The 20,463-nt window shown below is 31.6% G+C and overlaps 3 protein-coding genes across 3 annotated transcripts; 1 reads left to right on the forward strand and 2 right to left on the reverse strand.

The window, feature by feature from the left end:
• Positions 1–152: 152 nt before the first annotated feature.
• Positions 153–5,000, reverse strand: LOC108326166 (uncharacterized). The gene is made up of 11 exons (XM_017559488.2): positions 4,673–5,000; positions 4,379–4,473; positions 3,378–3,435; positions 2,932–3,126; positions 2,642–2,718; positions 2,319–2,401; positions 1,805–1,856; positions 1,284–1,352; positions 809–895; positions 649–710; positions 153–482 (listed from the first exon to the last, which is right to left on the reverse strand). The coding sequence occupies exons 1-11, from the start codon at positions 4,788–4,790 to the stop codon at positions 386–388; spliced, it is 993 nt and encodes a 330-aa protein (XP_017414977.1). The 5' UTR covers positions 4,791–5,000; the 3' UTR covers positions 153–385.
• Positions 5,001–8,302: 3,302 nt separating this feature from the next.
• LOC108326242 (zinc finger CCCH domain-containing protein 14) lies at positions 8,303–13,945 on the forward strand. Its single transcript, XM_017559622.2, has 3 exons — positions 8,303–8,560; positions 9,010–9,070; positions 12,930–13,945. Exons 1-3 carry the CDS (start codon positions 8,488–8,490, stop codon positions 13,690–13,692), a joined length of 897 nt encoding a protein of 298 aa, XP_017415111.1. The 5' UTR covers positions 8,303–8,487; the 3' UTR covers positions 13,693–13,945.
• A 3,448-nt stretch (positions 13,946–17,393) lies between these two features.
• Positions 17,394–20,409, reverse strand: LOC108325299 (protein NRT1/ PTR FAMILY 7.1). The gene is made up of 5 exons (XM_017558348.2): positions 20,249–20,409; positions 19,818–19,923; positions 19,472–19,689; positions 18,831–19,387; positions 17,394–18,479 (listed from the first exon to the last, which is right to left on the reverse strand). The coding sequence occupies exons 1-5, from the start codon at positions 20,294–20,296 to the stop codon at positions 17,630–17,632; spliced, it is 1,779 nt and encodes a 592-aa protein (XP_017413837.1). The 5' UTR covers positions 20,297–20,409; the 3' UTR covers positions 17,394–17,629.
• Between the last annotated feature and the right edge of the window lie 54 nt (positions 20,410–20,463).

The following is a 20,463-nucleotide window of genomic DNA, read 5'->3' on the forward strand; positions in this document are numbered from 1 at the left end:
CCTATCTATATGGGATAGCGGCTCAAAACATTCATGGAATGTACAAATATAGATCCTTAATCAAACCAAAATAAATCTTAAAAGCTTTTATTTTTTCAAAGTAATTAAAATGCTACATTTAGCAAGCTATTATTACTGACTGGATTTTAGAATAATGTTAAATTTAGCATGCTATTATTACTGACTGAATTTTAGAATAAACATTAAAAGAACCGTCCAAAACACTCAAATTTCCATCTACACAAATTGAATGCTTCTTGTTTTGCAATCTAGGAATGCAAGTAAAATGTCCATCTTTGAAGGAGACTCTTCCTCAAGGTTTTACCCTTCAAACACCTCTTAAGGCGTGCTTAGTTTTTTTGAGCATCCGGCCTAGGTGCTGTTACTATGATTTACCTGAAGTAGTAGCTTCTTCATCATGTTGTCTTTGGTTCGCATCTTCAGCAAAATGAAGAGGGTCTTCATTCTCATTTGTGTCACCACTGCAATCAGTTCAGCAACAACTTCGTATATTAGAGAAATCAAAATGCTGTAGGCACCTCACTCTACTCGTGAGGAAAACTTGACAACAGGACTGTGTGAGCTACTATGCAGTGATTCAGCATTAAAAGAAAGCAAATTTATCGTACAAAGTGTGAAATTACATACCCAGAATAGATAATAAGACCTACAACAACAGCACCAAAGGCCACATAGTACATCCAATCAACCTGGAAAGCAAAATTGGCACTTGGAATGTTAGTAAAGTCTGCATGCCACACATAAGTTGATTGGAAAAGAATTGCGACATTCAAGGGTGATGTTAGACCTTCTCATGGTAAGCGAAGATGCGAATTAAGACTGCCCACATGTCCGACGTCAATAGAGACAAATTTAACATAGTGGAACCATTGATCTGTGACAAAACAGAGAATATTTTAAAATGCTAGTTCTCATTGATAATGCTAAGCTAAAGCTAAACTGTAAGATGGTTTAACGCCACATAACAATTCAACACTGAGTTACGAAGAGAGATGTTGTCAAGAATCAGGCAGGTATGAAAAAAGCACTGCGCAAGATTCTCAAGCAACTTCAAGGGTGAACAACTTTTTACAATGCTAACAATTATTGAATAGTTGGATCAAAGAAATAAACCTAAGTGTAAAATTAATAGAAAATTATTCAATAGAGTAAGTAATAAAACCAAAAATTACTTCCATTTAGTGTGATCACTTTCTTTACATTTAGTAACCTACAATTTCAAGCTACAAAATCTGCAGAATCATTGTAGTTTGAAAACAAACCTTTAATAGGACAGGCACTAAAGAGTAAAACAAAAACATAGCCACCGAAAATCCAACAAAAGGAAGTGCCTGCAGTCACCATTCCAAGCAAGGGTCATAAATAGCATAAATAATAAATTTCCATGTTGCTAAATCATAAACAATTTGATGTACAAAACAGATAGTTTTTAAGGGGATGTAGTAAAATGTAAAACAAAACTAGAAAATAGTGTATAATCATTAGGCCAGCTGTGAGTGGGGATGGTTCTAAATATTTACCCCTGATCTCAAGAGAAAGGGGCACATTACCATTCTTAGGACCAAATTCATTGTTTCCTTCCAAGATTGCAAAAAAAAGCAACTCGGGATTTTGTGGTTCTTCCAGAAATAAAGAGAAGGACCATGTGAATGAAGTCAACCACGGACATCATCTTAGACAGATTCTTTCGGCCTTGCAGACATCTTAGCCGAAGTGAAACTTTGCTAATTACTCAAATAATAGTTTGCAAGAGTGAGTGCTATAATTCAGAGAGAGAACTTACTGCCCCAGCTGACCAGTGAATAGATTTTAGCTCATTGCGCTCAAGTATGCTTCTGTAGTACGTTAATCATTAAGACCAAAACAGGAAAAAGAAAACTAAGAATGTGATGAGTGTAATAGATACAAATGTTTTCTAAATTTAAAAAAAAAAAACTTTGATACCAAAATTATCTTTATATCAGCTCATTGTAATTAATTTAAGAACTACTCTCTATTTTAACATTTCATAGTTAATTATAAATTAAAATTCCCAGTACAAAATGACATAGTTCGATTTACTTAACCAGAGTAGAGCAGTTGCAATTAAACACTTCAGCAATCCAACGGATGAATGGAATGAAGATAACTATGTTATAAATTTTGGTATTAATGTTTGAGCAAGTGCCATTCAATGGATTCCTCAATGCAAATTTAACAAGGCACAAGATCGAGGACAAATAAACAGGTAGAAGAAGTTAAGAAATATTATTCAACAAAAGGATCTAAGTCTACTCTTAAATTAATTTCAAGGATACATTTGAATGGCACTGATAATGCCACCGAAGACACCCAACATTGCCATCAACTCAACTCTATCAGCATTTTTCACTAGAAACTCCTGTAAATGGAAAGAAATAACAATACCAAAAGAGATTACTCATAAGGAAATATTAAGTGTGGATGAATCATGTGGGAGCATCTCAATTAGCCCAAATGCATCATATTCTTGATGTCAAGATCTCAGATCAAGCTGACTTGAAAATTTGGATCAGTGAGATAAGATTTTCAATATGATTATATGCACATAGTAAATTGAAAATTGCAAAATGTGTTAAAAGTACAAGTGCAATCAGTTTACCTCGCTGACATTGCTGACAGCATACAATGTAGCACCAGCAATAACAAGTAGATCCCCTATACGAGGGTTGCTTCCACCTATAGCATGTGCACATACGATTTGACAATTACCATAAGGAGAAAGATATATTTTACTGATGACAAATGACAAGGTCAACATGTACTAAAACTAATTTGAGAAACAAAGATATTGAACACACAACTCTAGCTTTCTAAATGTGCATGTGTAGTGTTGGTGTTTACACATGCACAAGATATAGGGGTCAATCTCGGAAATTATAAGCCACCAACCTGCTCGATCGCCTGCATGGACATCTGAAAATACAACCAGGACAAGGCCGGCAAGGCAAACAAGTACACCGGTTATCTTCAATAATCTATATTTTGTTTTTAGGAAAATCCACGTAAAAAGCATGACACATGGGATGGACCAGCAGTCAAGCAGCATCACACTTGTTAGTGATGTGTATTGATACGCCTTCACGACTGTTCAACAGATGAGAATTAGCATGTAATTCACCAAAGTAAAATGATGCAACTCAATAGGTAACTTGCTTCAATAGAATAAATACGAATTGTCCTATAAAGAAAACATTAAAGTTATACTGAAGTAATCTAGATTTGGAAAATTAAGTTTGAGGCAAACAGGCTTGAGCAGATTGAATAAAATTATATTAATTTCAATTTTCAACAATGTTCCAAGTACTTACTATGTCTTTGCCATCAGAAACACTTACCGAGAAAATTTGCTTCAACATCAACCAAGCCAAGAAGTATGTAATAATACCATTTTGCCTGCACCAATACCGTATGGATTAGTGAAAATAACTTGGGATGTTCAATGCTCAAAAGAGAACAGAGTTAAAGGATCATATCAATATATCTTTTAAAGAAAGTCTTCTCGCACCCTCTCGTTGAAGGTTCATTCTTTTTTACCAAGAAGTTAATGAATATTACATCTCAGTGTTATGAAGTAAAAACAGTATAATAAAATTACGTGTCCTAAAACTGTGGTAGTTTATATCTCCATAACAGCTTCCCAAGAATATTGTCAAAATTTGTAGATAGATAGGATCGTGCAAATAGATGGAACTTTTTAATACTGGCTAGAGATATCACTGATCCACCATTACGAATGTAAAACAAAAATAGAAGATTCATAGACATTTGAGATACCATTCTTATCCAAAATTCTTTTTACTCTAATTCTTTATGAACAACCTTTTTACTTATACAGATACCCATATATTTCAGCACCATTATGGTCACCTATGGATCTGCATTATAGTCACCTCTGGATCTATACAGTGCTACATCAACAATTCTCTTTACAAAATTCCAGAGCAACCAAATGGCTCTGCAAATTCGTAGTTTCTTTCTGCCACCTTCAAGTGATTTTCATAAAGCATCCCTTTCTCTTATCATGAAAGTAATAATAAATACACCACCAATACCAAACCTTGTGCACGTGATGTTCATCATTTAAAATGACAGCACAGTATGAAAGCACAGATAAGCTGAAGGCATACAAAAGATACTACCAATAGTTTCCTGCCATCTAATGAAAGCATCAGCTTAAAATGAGATGAAGGTAATAAGCACAAATCAGATAAAAGAATGTTTCGAATATTCTTCCTTCAATTTCACACACAAAAAAAAAAAACAAAAATTAAAATTAGTAGTTATCTAAGGCAAAAGCATCATGTATTGCAAACAAATCAAAGCCCTGGTCTATAACCTTAAGTGCTTCCCTTCTGTACAGAACAATGCTCCCGTAGACAATAGCCAAAAACACGTAGTTTAAAAACGACTGTGAAGTTGGTGCATTAATCCCTGTAAGGTGAGGAAGAACATAGCATGTTAAAACGAAATTCAGAAAGCAAAACCTACTGATAAAAACACACGTTGACAATTGTCAATCCAAAAATGTTCATTTACCAAAGACTTCCGTGGACTACCAATCAAGAACCAAAAAGAAACTAGAAGAGAGAGAATTTCGGTGAATCGTAGGAGAATGAGAATGCAGCCAAACCTTTTTTGGCCAATTCAGAAGAGGTGAAACCAGTTGAAGTGATCAGAAGAGAGAGAAACTGTCCCAACCCAAGACCTATTAACGTGTTTTTGTTCCTAAATTGCTCGAAAGTGATCATCTTTTCCTATTGCCCGGGAAAAAGAAGTCAAAATATAAGATAGAATGTGAAGTTCAGTAACACCCTTTTGCAGACACTGTGCTATTTACTATTAAGGATGTTCCAAAGGACCGAACTTTCAGAGGAAGAAGCATAACAGACTCTCTTAAGAGGTTGGGCTGTGTTTGGGTGAAATCATAAACAGGTACTCTGCGGAGTTTACAAATTATTAGGGTTGTAAGTGTCGTGATAATTCAATTAATCTAATTTTTATCAAACTCAATTAAATTGATGGGTCAGTTTTACATTCTTTATTCACCGACTTCACCAATCTAAGTCAACTTAATTATAATTGAGTTATATCAGTTAAATAATTTATTAAAAAATACTTTAAAATAAATTCTATCAATATTTTTTAATAAATATAAAGTAATAAAAATACTTATGTTATGATACGTAAGTAAAACTAATCAGATAATAAAATATAAATCCGTTATATGAATAATATTTTCGTTATATATTTGTTATCCAGTCATCAAATTTAAAATTTATGAATTCTTTACTTAATTCATTCTAATTGAATGTACTAATAAAACCAATTCATTTTAAGGACGTAACCGAATACACAATAAATATAATATAATTGGATTGGATATGTTGCATTGATTTCTGCCGTACTACTTGGAAAATTTGGTGATAGCATTTAATATTTCTGTTGCTAACATTCAAATTAGAAAAAAAAAAGTGTACTGGCGATAGAATTTTTCATTCAATAATTTAAGAATAAATAAATTATGCTTTTTTAATATTGATTTTATATAATTTAGAAAAAAAATATTTTTATATATTTTTATTAGTTCTTCTGTTCTTTGTTTTCTCTTAGTTCACTGTTTTTTTTTATATGTAGGACAACTTTTTTGTTGGTCCTTTTTGTCTTGTTGGCTCTTGAGTTTACACTATTTTATCGTAGGAGAAAGTGTTTTCTTATCTTTCACTTGAATTTGCAGTATTGTATAACATGGAAAGTTTTTGGTTGAATTTTTTTTATAAGAGTATATGACTGATTACAAATTTTAATTCAAATGGAAATTTTTTTGTAATTTTCAACTCCATTGAGTTTATGTAGTATAGGATAATTGTGATTGTTTAAAAGTATAATTGTTTTGCATGATAAATATGATTTAAAATACAATAATACAATTTCACTACCAAAATGACTTTCTTGGTCACTCGTTATAACCTTAGGTACTATAACAAAAAAAATTAGTTCTTGTAAACAATTTTTTAATTATTATTTATCACTTTGACCCCGTACACATAATCAATAATAATAATAATTGAAATATAAGAATATAAGAATTGAATAAAAATTATGAAATAATAACATTTGAAATTTTAATGACTATATGCATATTGCATAGTTGTTTTTAATGAAAATTGGATTGAGTTTAAAAAAATTGATTTTTTTTATTCGGATTAGTTTTTAAATCGGTTCACTTAAAATTCGGGTCACCTAATTTAATTTAATTATTTACTATTTTGTATTTCAATATTATTAGTTAGCATTTCTTTTATTATATGCTAGATGAGGTAAAAAAAAGAATGTTTCAAGAGATAAAAATGTTATAGATTTATTTATTCAAAACTCTAATATTATAAATGGAGATATAAAAATTATCAATATTAAAAACTTATTTGTTTGTCTTTTGTGTTTGTTTTTTTACTACGCTCGGATTGTATGACATATTATTTTTATTATTTTGATTTGTCTTTGAAGTTTAACATTATTTTAGAGTGAAATTTATTTCGATTTGAATTAAACTTTTTTTTTTATTTTAAAAAAGTTATAATTAAATTAGTCAATAAGTCAACTCGTTTAACCTACCAATCCATGATGAGTCGGATGAGATTTAAGTTTTTTTAGTTCCTAATAAATAAATCAGGTTGCATTAACTTGTTAAGTGACCAAATCCGTGTCGGATTGGGTCAGATAGACCGTTTGAACAACTTTAAGTTATGAATATTCTCTCCATCACATGTTATTAATATTGTACAGCGTTATTCTTTATTATTAAACCCAAAATGTTACTATTTTAATTCGCAATTAAAAGTAAGATAAAAAATTAAACCAAGCGACAAATAAAGTTAATTATAATTTTTTAGCCAACACTAATTACAGGAAGTAACATCATAAAAAAGTGAAAAAGAAGAAAAATTGCATGTGTGGTATGTTTGAAAAGACAGAAGAAAAGTTGAAGAAGAAGGTCGGAGTCAAAGAGGTGGTTTCTTTCACATTATCAGTTAGGAAAAATTTAATAAAGGATAATAAATTGAAAGATATAAATTTATTAAGTGTTAATAGATCATACAAATTTATTAGTGATTTAATTAAAAAATTTCAAATTTATTATAAACTTAAAATATAATTAAGTGCAAATAAAAATGATGAGATCATACAGATGATTTACCTTATAAATAGTCATGTGTTAATATTGAATTATTTATTTAAATCAAATTTTAATGATAATTTATATATTTTTTATTCTACCTTTAATTAATCATGAAATAATTAAATTTCAATTATTTTTCACTAAAATTTTATTTATTTTATTAAATATCAAGAATAAATGTTTTATATATAGTGTTTTTCTTAAATATTACTACAAAAATATATTATTACAGTTTAGTAAATATATAAGATATTTTTTATATTAACATATTATTCCATTTAAATTATGAATTATTTGTTAATTTGACATTTTAAAAATGTTAATCATAGAGTTACTATTAATTATTTTTAATTTTTATAACCAAATTTTATAACATTCAAATACTTTTTACAATAATCATTTTAACTTATATTATTAAACATCTTAAAACTTCCTATAAATTTTTTTCAACATCTAAAAAATTAGTTATCATCACATACATTACAACAAAATTTACTAAATTAAGAAACTTTTATTTCTAATATCTTTAACTACTCAAAATAGTATTTATTTTATTTAAACCAGTACATTCATTTTTTTAATTCAAAAATGAAAAATTAAAATTATATTTTCTATTATAAAGTTTTTATTTCAAGAAAACTGTAATAATAAATTTAACTTCAAATCTTGTTATAAAAGTAATATTACAAAAACAAAACAAAAAAACTTACCTTGTTCTTCCTGTTAAACTAATTAAAATTTAATATTAAAATTTATAATCAAATATTTTAAATTAATCTTCTCTAATTTTCAATTTTAACTTATTATTTTATATATATTTCAAAGAATAAAAAGTATACGTTTTTCTAAGTTGCATGGTTTTTCAAGAATAGAAATATTTTGGTGAAAGAACGTGATATTTATGTGTAATAATTTATTTACATATTAGAATTATGTCTCTAAATTTTGAAAGAAGTTATATTTGTAAAATTAAAAAGAGTGAATTTTGAATTTTATTTATAGTATAATAAAATGAATGCTTGATAAAAAAAAAAAAAAGGTTGGTGAGATAAGAAAGAGATAGGGCATGATGTCCATAGATCTAAGATGATATATATACAGGCGGAAGAGAGAGAATGAGATGAGGTAGAGAAGATATACGTAGCCTATTCTTTGATGCTAGTGCTCTTGCTCTTGCTCTTGCACTGCCACATCCAAAAATATTAGGGTTAGGGTTTCAGCTCAAACCAACTGTCAGTGGATTTATTCTCTGTTGCTTTTGCGTTTCCATGGATCATCGCAAGAGGGGGAGGTCTGAAGCTGCCTTCAATGTCAATGGCGCCGCCAAGAAATTCAGACCAGGTTTGCTTTTATTCTTTCATTACTTACCGTCTTCTCCTTTTCGTTCTGCTTACGACTTACGCACAGTTCCGATTTGTTTTCACTTTTATCGGCTCTTTTTCTCTTTAACTGTTCTTTTTGTTTTCATCTGCGCGAAAAATGATTAACAATGGAAGAGCGACGAAAAACAGTTAAAACTCCGTGTTCTCTTTCACCGTACAGATGCAGTTTTGTAAATATTTTACCTTTCCATATTATCACATCAATTTACCTTTTGTCGTGGTAATATGTATGAAATGTTGAATTATTTTCTCGGGCACCTTCTCCGAAAACACTCGGTATAAGTTCGCTTAAATGAGCTGATATTGGTCAAATAAGAAGAAGAAATAGTTATTGGATGTTATCCAAGTTGAATCATAAAAGATCAATGGAATCTTAACTGAGAGAACTTAATTAATGTTTTGTAACAGAAACGGACTCCTTTCCAACTGGTTTAGGAAGCAAATCGAAGCCATGCACAAAGTTTTTCAGGTTCAAATCTTTAACTTATCTAAAATAAAAATTTAATGCACTTTCGTATATGTATAAATTTTATAATGTTTTAGATAAAATTGGTACACAATCTCTTCAAGCTGAATCCATATGATCTGACTAATGAATTGGGTAGTTAAAGCTGTGATACAGGTTCTACTTCTAATTATGATAACAAGACTATGAACAGAAATTGTTGATTCCCAAGAATGATCAGTTCTATTAAGTGCTTCCTGGGCAATATATAATTGAAAGCAGTTCTATGGGATGCATAACTTGATCTACGTAATTGGTCGTATACAATTTTCTGCAATCTTTTCAAGTAAATGGGTGTGATGCCAACCACTGAAATGGCTAGAGCAGTACAGGGCCTAAGACATATATATCTATCAATACTCCAAAACATTAGTGGATGGAATGGTGCTTAAAAGCATTTACGACACTCTTCTTTCTTATTTTTGTATGGAATTTTGAATTACCTGGTGTTCAATTGATCTCTATGATACAATGGTTCTTACGTTGATTATACTGCTTAGCTGATATATGCTATTGTACAATTGTTTGGTATATTACTCTCCAAGCTGATATCTGCTGTATTTTTGTCGCCTTATTTATATTGAAGTCTGAAGATTTCCATTCGATTCTGAATGCATCAATTTGAAGATTAGCCATGGCTTGGAAAAGTAATGGCTAAATTGAAAGAAAGGATATTGAGCTACAAGGACAAAATAATAGAGTTTGTAACCATGGAAACTGGAAAGGCTTTAAAGTTTTAGGAAGAGCATAGTGATAATTTGAAATTATTGAAGTTTTTACTTCTGTTGAATATAATCATTCTGCTTAAGAGCCTGGTACCTCACCAGCTTATAGTCCCACAAACAATATTCTGGTTGTTCCATGGGTGACTAATAATATATATTGGATTCTCTTCACCCTTGCAGATATACAAAAATCATAACATCTTCCATTAGCAATTATTTTCTTTTGCAAATCTCCCCAACTCTTTTGCCAAATAGGACTTTAAATTCACTGCAAGGTATTGTACCTTCAGATTTTCCATTAACTTAGCTTAAACATCTTTTCTAGGATGGCATAGCTGTTGTCATGTATTTATTGTAAATCCTATTCAATCAGAATTCTTCCTTGTGCAGACCAGTCACATTCTTTGTCCCTTCCTCTCTTTCATTTGCTGTGGAATCGAAAACAATCTTTTGTTGTATTCTTAGTTTGTCAGTTTTAATGGCATTTTTGTCAACTTATATTAATTTAATTTTAATTCTTTTTTATGGCTAAAAATTTCTTTCTATAACTGTTTGTTAGCTGATTGGAATCTTGATTCAGATAGATTTAATCTGTTTATGTTTAGCGTTAGTGCTAGTTGCATCGTCTTGATTCTTAATCAGTAACTATTACGTAGAAGTTTGACATCCTTCTCTTGCTTGACAGTAAGCAAGGTAAGCTATGTTCATGACTTGATAGTGAATTTTTTGCTTGATAATTTGCAATATCTTTCACCCATCTGTGCTAGGAAGCGGCCCCTGCTGATGGGAGCTTAATACATGTTTTTAGTTCCTTATATGATACATATTCTGCACCTGATTTTTTTACAAAAATATATATTTTACAATATGTACGAACATTTGTTAAATATTAGGATTAAGCCTTATACCTGTTTTTTTTTTCGGCTCAAGGTTTGATTTTTCGTAGTCTTTACTTGTGATTTTATTGTTATCTCTGGCTTGAAACATGGAGAGATTATGGGTTTGTACCTGGTGGTTTGTTTTCAGCTAATGCTTTCAATTTTTTTAGTCTTAGTTGATAAAATCCTATAATGATAAGGAAGTGGGTCATTCTTGAACCTTGAGTTATTCAATCAACCTTTTTTATCACTATCGGTTTGCATATTATGCTGACATTTACTTTAAACTGAGGGAGCCGCTGATTTGCAATGTTTCACGTTTTGGATTTCTGTTCAAGTTCATTGTCATTCCTGATTTATACTGGTGATTATCTCTATTTGAATTGAAGATGGAGCTTTACTGATATCTGTATTTATGAACCATTAAAAATTGTGATGTTGTCATCCTTTCTCATTTGCTCTCTTCCTTAGAAGATACAGATAAATGCTGGGAGTGTTTGTCAATTGTCTAGCAAGTTAGGACCCTTGAATGCGTTGGTAGTCTATAATATTGTATATGATTGCTTGTTTACATTAGGAGTGTGATTGCCGGCCCTATGCTTGGTTAGAAATGGAGGAGGGAGATAGGATACAAATATCCAATTTCCACTATTTGTAAATTCATCTTTTTTTAAGTTTTCTCTTGTAAATTTGTCTTCATGTGTCTATGTTCTGCTTGTGTTTTTAATCTGTGTTTTTATCTATTTTTACTCGTGAGTTTTCCCCTCTCTTGTTTTCTCTGTTCCATGTGTCTATGTTCTGCTTGTCCTGTCTCTGGTCTGATTTCTTAGGTCTCCACTCACATATCCTCATTAATCTGTGCTTTTATCTGTTTACCCTGGGGTTTTTCGCCCCTCTTGTTTTCTTTGCTCCATTAGTCTGTGTTCTCTGTTTAGTTTCTCTCTAATATGAGTGTTAGTTATGTACTTTTGGTCATATCTACTCCCGGAAACCCAAATTATTCATTCCTTTTTCTCCATTTATTGGTAGTCAGCCATAACATTTTTGTTACTAATTTTCTTGGATGATTGCTTAAGGGATGAGACCTATAACTTCTTATTGTTAATTGTGAACATCTCAAGATTTGAGTATTTTGAAAATTTATATGTATTTAGTATGAATTATATAAAATGTATGAGAAACGTTAAAAATACAAGTCATGTTGCTATGCACCGTAATGTTTTTGTGTTTTTGGGGACAACTGTACGGTTTACTTCCTGGACTGGTAGTTGTGTCCTCTCTCGAATCTGAACGGCTGCTTCTAATTCAGTCTAAAGTGACCACGGTTAATGCATATTTATGTTGTTCCTTGTTGAAAGAATATCAGATAGACATTACAAGTTACAATAGAAAATTGATGTATGTGAAAATTACTTACGAAGAAGGAACAAGACTATTTTCGTAAAACTCATGTGACTGTGTCACATGGATCCTAGATTTTCGATTATCTTTTGTTAATGTGTATTCTTAATGTTCGTTCAATTGGGAATTTGATGTTTGTAGCCCCTCTATGTTTGTTGCCTCTACTATGAGAAATCAGATTGAGCATTGTTGATTGCTGAATCTTATTATTTTAGACTTCAAAATGATTTATAGTTTCTATATTACTGTGAATTAGATATGCCATTCTGTAGTTTGTTTCGTATGTTTTCTCCCATAATATGTGCTCAAATTTCTAATCTTATTTGTACTTGATTATAATGCTCCTAGCACTATTCTCTTATTTTGTCTTTAGAATAATTTGTCAGCTTACTTATGAAATACTTTACCAGTCTGAACCTGCTTTTTCCCCCCTGTACTGTCTTTGGGTATTCAATATTTGTTGTTACTTCGGTCATCCATCATTAGTATTTGCACTGCTAAGAATTCCCAGATAACGTTATATTGTATTTGCTTAGCTAGAGGAAGATGTTCTTAATTATGAAAATAAAGAAAAAAGGCATTAGTTTTGTAAGGGAAAGCATTCTTGATACATTTTAAATGAATCATCTTAATTCTTAAACGATGCTACTTTTGTGTATATTATTTGTCTGTCACTTTTTCGGCTAATTTTCAGTTCATACTTCGTAGAGTGAATTAGTATTTCACTTAGGTCCCACCTCTACCTGTATAAGCTTTGGAATCTTACTAGTTGGATATGTTATTAACCTCTTATGTCATCTTCTTTCCTCTATAATGCAGCACCTCTGGCTGTCCATTTGGTGAAGGATGTCATTTCCTGCATTATGTTCCTGGTGGCTTCAAAGCAGTCTCTCAGCTGATCAATGTTGGGAACGATCCTGGTATTCCTCATGTTGGTAGAAATCCTATTCCACCATCCTTCCCTGATGGGTCTTCTCCTCCGGTTGTTAAAACCCGATTGTGCAACAAGTTTAATACCGCTGAGGGTTGCAAATTTGGTGACAAGTGTCACTTTGCCCATGGTGAGTGGGAGCTTGGCAGGCCTACGGCTCCATCATATGAAGATCCCCGTGTTATGGGACAAATGCCAAGCAGCAGGATAGGTGGACGTCTGGAGCCCCAACTTCCAGCTCATGGCGCAGCTGCCAGCTTTGGAGCCTCGGCCACTGCAAAAATTAGTATCAATGCCGCACTAGCTGGAGCAGTGATTGGAAAAGGAGGCGTCAACTCAAAGCAAATTTGTCGTGTAACAGGAGCTAAACTTGCCGTAAGGGATCATGACACGGATTCTAACCTCAGAAACATCGAGCTTGAAGGCAGTCTTGATCAGATCAAGCAAGCCAGTGCAATGGTACACGAACTTATTTTAAATCTTAGTTCTGCCTCTGGGCCTCCAATGAAGACCTTTACTACACAGACTTCCGCCCCGGCAAGCAACTTCAAGACCAAGCTCTGCGAAAACTTCGCTAAAGGTTCCTGCACTTTTGGGGAAAGGTGTCACTTCGCTCATGGAACTGATGATTTGCGCAAGACTGGAATATGATAGTGTTTTAATATAGCTTACATGGTTTTAGCGAGGATTGAATTGTGCAAAATTTTCTTGCTTTTCAATTTTTTTTCTCAATCAGCTTCTAATTTGCTACATCGTAACTAATGGTGAGTCTTACCACAGCTTCTGAAGTTCGATTGCCTCACTATCACTATTTTATATTTCATGTTGGCCACTTCCTTCCATTATTTGTTGCCACATTAACTTTTAAAATACAAAAAATAGAAACACGATCGCTTTCCCTTTCTCCCCTGTCCAATTTTACAAACTTTATGTTAGACTCATGGTTATTATATTCCCCATCCCTTTTTCTTTTAACCTATTTTTTTTTTATAGCAAGAAAAAGGTCTGTGGTGTGTCTTTGGCTAACAGTGAACATTTAGAAGAAGTACGACAATATGAAAAAACAAGATGATATATGAAATTCTGATTACAAATGTAATTACTCATAGGATATCCTATCTTACCGGTGAGTTGTATTACTGAGATTCTTTATTGTAATTTACATAGCTAAGGAACACACCTTTTAGTTATAGGAGGCAACTTATTTCTATGTTGTGTTTGAAAATAAACCATACAATAAAAAATTATGTGTTAATTTAGCAATCATAGGGTTTACTGCTGGATTGTAGGTGATTGAAGAGATTTTTTAAATTCAAAATATATACATGGTGTTTGGTTAATAATATTGCATATGTGAGAGTTTCTTCCTAATAGTATGTGAGTTTGAATTAGTATAACTTGAAACATCTCCGCTTTATATATTCTCTCTCTATGTAAAAAGTATATATGAAAAGTTTATTTATTTCGATAGTCCTCGTTCAAAATATTAATTATATAGTACACTTTTGAAATATTTTATTGCTTAAATTTCAGATTGTGTTAAATAAATTATTTTCTTTATTAGATCACAACTTTATAATGAAACACAAATCCATACTGGAAGTTAATGGTCGACTTTTAGTGAGGAATATATGTCAATCTTTTGACACAATATTTAAAATATAGAACTTGTAACAAAATTTAATATTAAATATATATAATATATATATATATATATATATATATATATATATATATATTGAGTAGAGATAAAACTATTTTTCATTATATAAGTCAGTAATATTTTTTTTACAAATTAGTTTTGTGATAATAGATTAGATAGTATCAAACTCTATATTCAAACAAAATTTCAGATCAAAATAAACCTTTCAGTTTGTGTATCCAATGAAGATATTGGAAAAATAAATGTATTTATCATATCAAAATTAAAAGCAATTAAATACCTATTGTATAAATTTAAAATATTTCATAAAAATTTTCTTAATATTTCACGATATAATTTTGTAAATCCAGTTTTGCCGGCCAATTAAACCAGGGTCACTTAATGCTTCAAGGTTGGATTCACAGCTGGATTCATGAACGAGAGAATTGAAAGAAAACCTTAACTTTGATATATATTTTTTTAAAAGAAGTTAACTTTACCATGTTAGAATTAAAACTTGTACGTATATACTTGTTTAATATTTAAAAAAACAAAATAAAATTTTAAGAAAAGCTATTTATTTACAAATTAAAAATACAATTTGTACTTAAACATTAAATATGGTGATTGTTTGAGAATGAATGAAAGTTTTGTGGAACATATATATATTTGGTTGATTATCTGACAGAGTGGTTTTGTGAGGAATGCATGAAAATGTGTAAGCTTCATTAATTTGCAATGTTGTAGGAGATGTGAGAAGACGCAGGCATGACAGCTTGGTGTGTGATGTATGGAGGCAAACAATTGAAAGAATGGTTGGAATCTTGATGTTCTTGCACATGTCTTTGGCCAAGACAACTTCATACATTCTTGCATTATCATTGTCTTCATGTCTCCTTATTCCTTCTCTTTCAAATATATATTCTAAGTGTTAAAATGCAGTTATATGAGAGAAGATGCAGTAAAAAAGTAATAATTTGAGAGGAGACAGGAGTATTTAATATTGTAGTTACATGTTAGAGTGTGTGTGTTTTCAAAGTGATTGTGTGCAATTGACATGAGAATATAGTGAGATGAAAGATGAGGTGGAAGAGCTTCAACCACTGCTTCTAAACCTAAATATTGGCCAAACAAAATATGTGGATGCTTACCTCACAATATCGACTCACTTCTTCCACTATTCATATATTTTTCAAATCAATCTTGTTAGCTTAATTTGCTATCACGTGAGTTACAGATTTTATTCGTCCCTCGATAGTTTTTTTTTTCTTTTATAAACACATGTTAGTTTAATATGTTTTTATCATTAATATAAGATGATTTTTATTTTTTTCCTATTTTAAACTTTGATCTTATTAATTGCTCAACAATTTAGCTATTTTTTGTTTGACAAACAATTTTCTTTTGTCAATTATCTTAAAAAGTTGACATAATTCACTGTTTTTAAATAAGTCAACTTTAAACATAATTCAATCCCACCAAACCGGCTTGTAAAGTGAGATTTGAACTCACTTATATATTCTAAATTGATTTTATTTCTAGTGATGTAAAACTTTCAACACCCCCTCATGTCGAGGTATATACCTCTCGAACATGAGACTATACATTAATGGGTGATCCGATAATAGACGAAACAATATATATGTCCAACAAACAATAAATATTATTATGATAGACTCTAACTTGACTTTGATATCATTATTATGATAAACTCTAACTTGACTTTGATATCATATTAAGAAGTGAACTTTAAACCTAACTCAATCCATTCATATAATTCTTTCAAGTATAAGAATCTAATAAATCAGATTTTGAGATAAATAGTTAACCCAATTATAATATACTATTGTAAAGTGATGTTTTTACTGTTGAAAGGTAAAGTGTTTACTTATATCCCTTCGTGCAAATGTTTATGCTAAAAGGCATCTCAACCACTTATCATTTATATTCTTCATCTTCAAATTAAATTTTAAAATTTTAAAATTTTTATATCAATTAAAAATAAAAAATCAATTTATAATATATAAATAATATAAATGTCATTTTATCGAGTTTTTATAAAATTAAGTTAGATTACATTTTATTAAAGTATAATATGATATAAGAGTCATTAGGAGTTTGTATCCTGTGTAAGATTTGAGTCTATCATGTTATCTTATTAAATTCTTTTCCATTTCAATCTTTGGTGTCTTCGACATGTGAAGTGTATTATAAATCTTGACTAAATATAAAACAATTTACAAGTGAGAAAAAAAATCACATTATTCTTATAAATTGACTCACCATACTACTACAAAAGAAATGTTATGGCAAATAATAATTGTGCTAAATTAATTCCTTAACATTTAACTAGTATATTAAATTAAAAATACTAATATAATACTTTTTCGCGGAGAAATTTGGTTAAAGATTATTGCAAAATTAATTATTGTTATCTTGTATTAATAAGATAAGATTACTTTAATAATCACATTTAAAACTATTAGTAAGAAATTGATAGTGTAACTAATTATATATATATATATATATATATATTATTTCTTTTAAAAGAGTTGAAGTATTCCAAGTGCTTTTTTATTTATCGCATCTTTATCACCGATAAAAAAAAACACTTAAAAATTAAACCGTGATTCGTAATTTAAAAGTTAAAAGAACTAATTGTTAAATAACAACTAAGTTACATAGCAGAAGAGAATAAGATAAAGACAGAAGCTATTTGTAAATGATATATATTCATTAATTAAAAATGTACACGATTAATTCTAAGGTATAAATGGATAATCTAACCAGCAATTAAGAAAATCACTGGCACCCTTATCCTTTAGCCAAAATTCATGACAAACAGAAGCCTAACACAGGATGCAGCTCTTATTGAGTGAATACAATAATGCTTGGGAGAGAAAATAAACACTGAGCACACTTGCATTGTTTGACAAGTTCAAACTCTCAAACCTTGCTGTTTACATCATCATGTTCTTGCTCTTCCATGTCATTATCTTCAACATTGATGTTCTTGTACCACTTAGCACACAACAAGTATAGGACAAAGTCAAAGGCAGCTAACCCTGCAAGCAGAAAGAAGAACCTGTCCATGTGCCCTGTGTTCAAGTTCTCAGGAATCCATCCTTTGTTTTGACCCCTTGCTGTTATTATCATAACCATGTTCACCAGCATGCTGCTTACATAGTTTCCAAGAGAAATTGAAGCCATGCAAAGTGAGCTGCCAAAGCTTTTTATGCCATCAGGAGCCTGCCCATTGAAGAACTCCAATTGACCAACATACATGAAAACTTCTGAAGCACCAACCAAAACATACTGTGGGATTTGCCAAAATATGCTCAGTGAACTCGTCTTCTCTCCATGAATAATTCGTCTGAGTCTTGCAATCTCTGTGGCACCAGATGCAACCATTGCAAACATACCAATAATTAGGCCAATTCCCATTCTTTGAAGCTCACTCAGTCCCTTTGGATTACCACTTAGTTTTCCAGCTAATGGAACAAGGATTTGGCGATAAATTCCCGTGCATACAAGGACACTGCAGATGTCAAACGCAGACATGCTCGCTGCTGGCAGATGAAAACTTCCTATGTAGGAGTTCATCACATCCCCTTGCTCAACAAAAAGAGAAGCCATTTGTGTAAACACTACTGAGTAAATAATGGTACATAGCCAAACCGGTAGCATTCTTAACACGCATTTTGCTTCCTCCACTTGTGTCACAGTGCAAAGCCGCCATGGATTTTTTGAACTCTGCTCCTCGCTATCTTTGATTGTAGCTGCCTTGTCCATGAATCTACCCAATATCAAGACAAATCACATATATAAGTTTCAATTATTCATAATCATGTTTATCAAGTACGCCTGCTAATTCAATACAGCCAGGTATTAGAAAACACAGCTCAATGTTTTCTTCATTTCACATGGAAAAATCAAGCATCCCCAGATGAAAAAATTACAAACCAGAATACATTTTTGTGGTAAGAGTAATTTCTAATTTGTTGGTTCCGAATCTTCCGATGTTTTTTGAAAACAATACTTTTGCAGAAAGACTGTTGAGTTAAGTTCTTGGTTTGGTCAAATGTTTCTTTTCACAAAAGAAAACAATCATTTGTAATCGTATAACTTGTTAAATCTGAATACTTACTCAAAATCATCTGTGTGCCGAATCTTTCTACTGCCTTTTATGGCAGATTGTGATCCTTCGACCTCAAAAAGTTCTTCTGCCTTTGCTGGAGCAACCTTCCATTTCCTAACGACAGCAGAAAATACCTGAGCAACCCTCATCACTGGGTTTCCGCATGGCTTTACAAACCTGTATCTTGGAGTTCCCAGCAAGAAAGCCAAAAAGGCTATGACAGCGGAGACCAATGATACCAAGAAACCCATTGTCCACTTCCCTGTATCCTCGTAGTAGACTAGTACAGTGTTGGAAAACAAAGAACCAACATTGAGAGCAAAGTAAAAGTAGCAGAAGAAAGCTACTTTTGCACTCCTCTCTTTTGGATTTTTCTCATCGTATTGGTCTGCACCAAATGTTGCTAAGGTGGGTTGGTGGCCCCCATAACCAAATGCTACTAGATATATGGACAAGTAGAAAATGTCGTCTCCAATCGATGAAGGTTTACAAGGAGTATTGCCATCGCCACAACCAGCTGGGTTGATCAAGAAACGCCAAGATGACAACGAGGAGAGTGCTAAGCCCTGTTAAATTTAAATTTTCAGATGGTAGAAAAGTTGATAGCTTTGTTAATAAAATGTCAAAATAAAAGACTAGCAGTAAAATACCAGAACGAAAACAAGCTGAAACACCGTGCAGGTTAAGTATCGACCCCAGTATGAATCACTCAGAAATGCTCCGATCAATGAGAACATATAAACAGTTCCTATCCATTTGCTGACATTATTAGCAGCACTCACATTGTCTTGACCAAGAACTCTGGTTAAGAACAGAACCAAGTTCACTCCAACTCCAAAGAAGGCTAGTGTAGCCAGTGCTTGATTCACTGACAAAACAAACAAAAAGGAAGCAAGATGTAATCAAGCAAACAGATAAATAGTTTCACATATAATGATAAATTATTTCTCTTTCTTGAAAATTGAAAAATGAATTAATGGATCCTTTGTTCAGTACCTAGCAAGAGGCTTGCAACTTTAGCTCCTCCTATTTTCTTTTCATCCGCTCTGCTACTTCTCTCCATAGCAGATTCCTCTCTGTAGCTGCTATCTCCTTCTGTTACCTATTTAAAGCAAATATCATACAAAAGTAAAAGGCAATTAAGTTTCCATTTTCCCCCCATAAATATCTACGATTTTATAGTGGATGTACTTAGAATTAGAATCAATGCATCATACATACAAATAGAATCAATTATATTGCAAGTTTTGAAGTGAAAAGATGGTGGAAAAATATAACAGTGGATCTATGAATTCTAAATTTCTTGAATCAGTGCTGGATTATTTGACATGTTAGACGCCTTGTACTTTTTAACGTGTTAAATATGAGAGAGAGCTGTTGAATACATGTTTCCAAATGAATGTGTAGAAATAATGATATTGTGGTACCTTGTTTGTGGCAATATTGGTGGAGTTGGCAGAGAAAGAAGTGGCCATTCTTGGCAATAGCTAGCCAAGAAGGGAAGTTAAGTGATTGAGAAAGGAAAAAAAGACTTAGAAAGCGAAGAAGAGAAGAAAATGTTGAAAGGGTGAAAAGGGTTGTTGATCGTATAGTTGGATTATAGCATGCAATATATAGAGGGTGTGAGGGATATCAGTTTCAA

The sequence above is a fragment of the Vigna angularis genome, chromosome 3 (genome assembly GCF_016808095.1).
Source record: "Vigna angularis cultivar LongXiaoDou No.4 chromosome 3, ASM1680809v1, whole genome shotgun sequence".
NCBI lineage: Eukaryota > Viridiplantae > Streptophyta > Magnoliopsida > Fabales > Fabaceae > Vigna > Vigna angularis.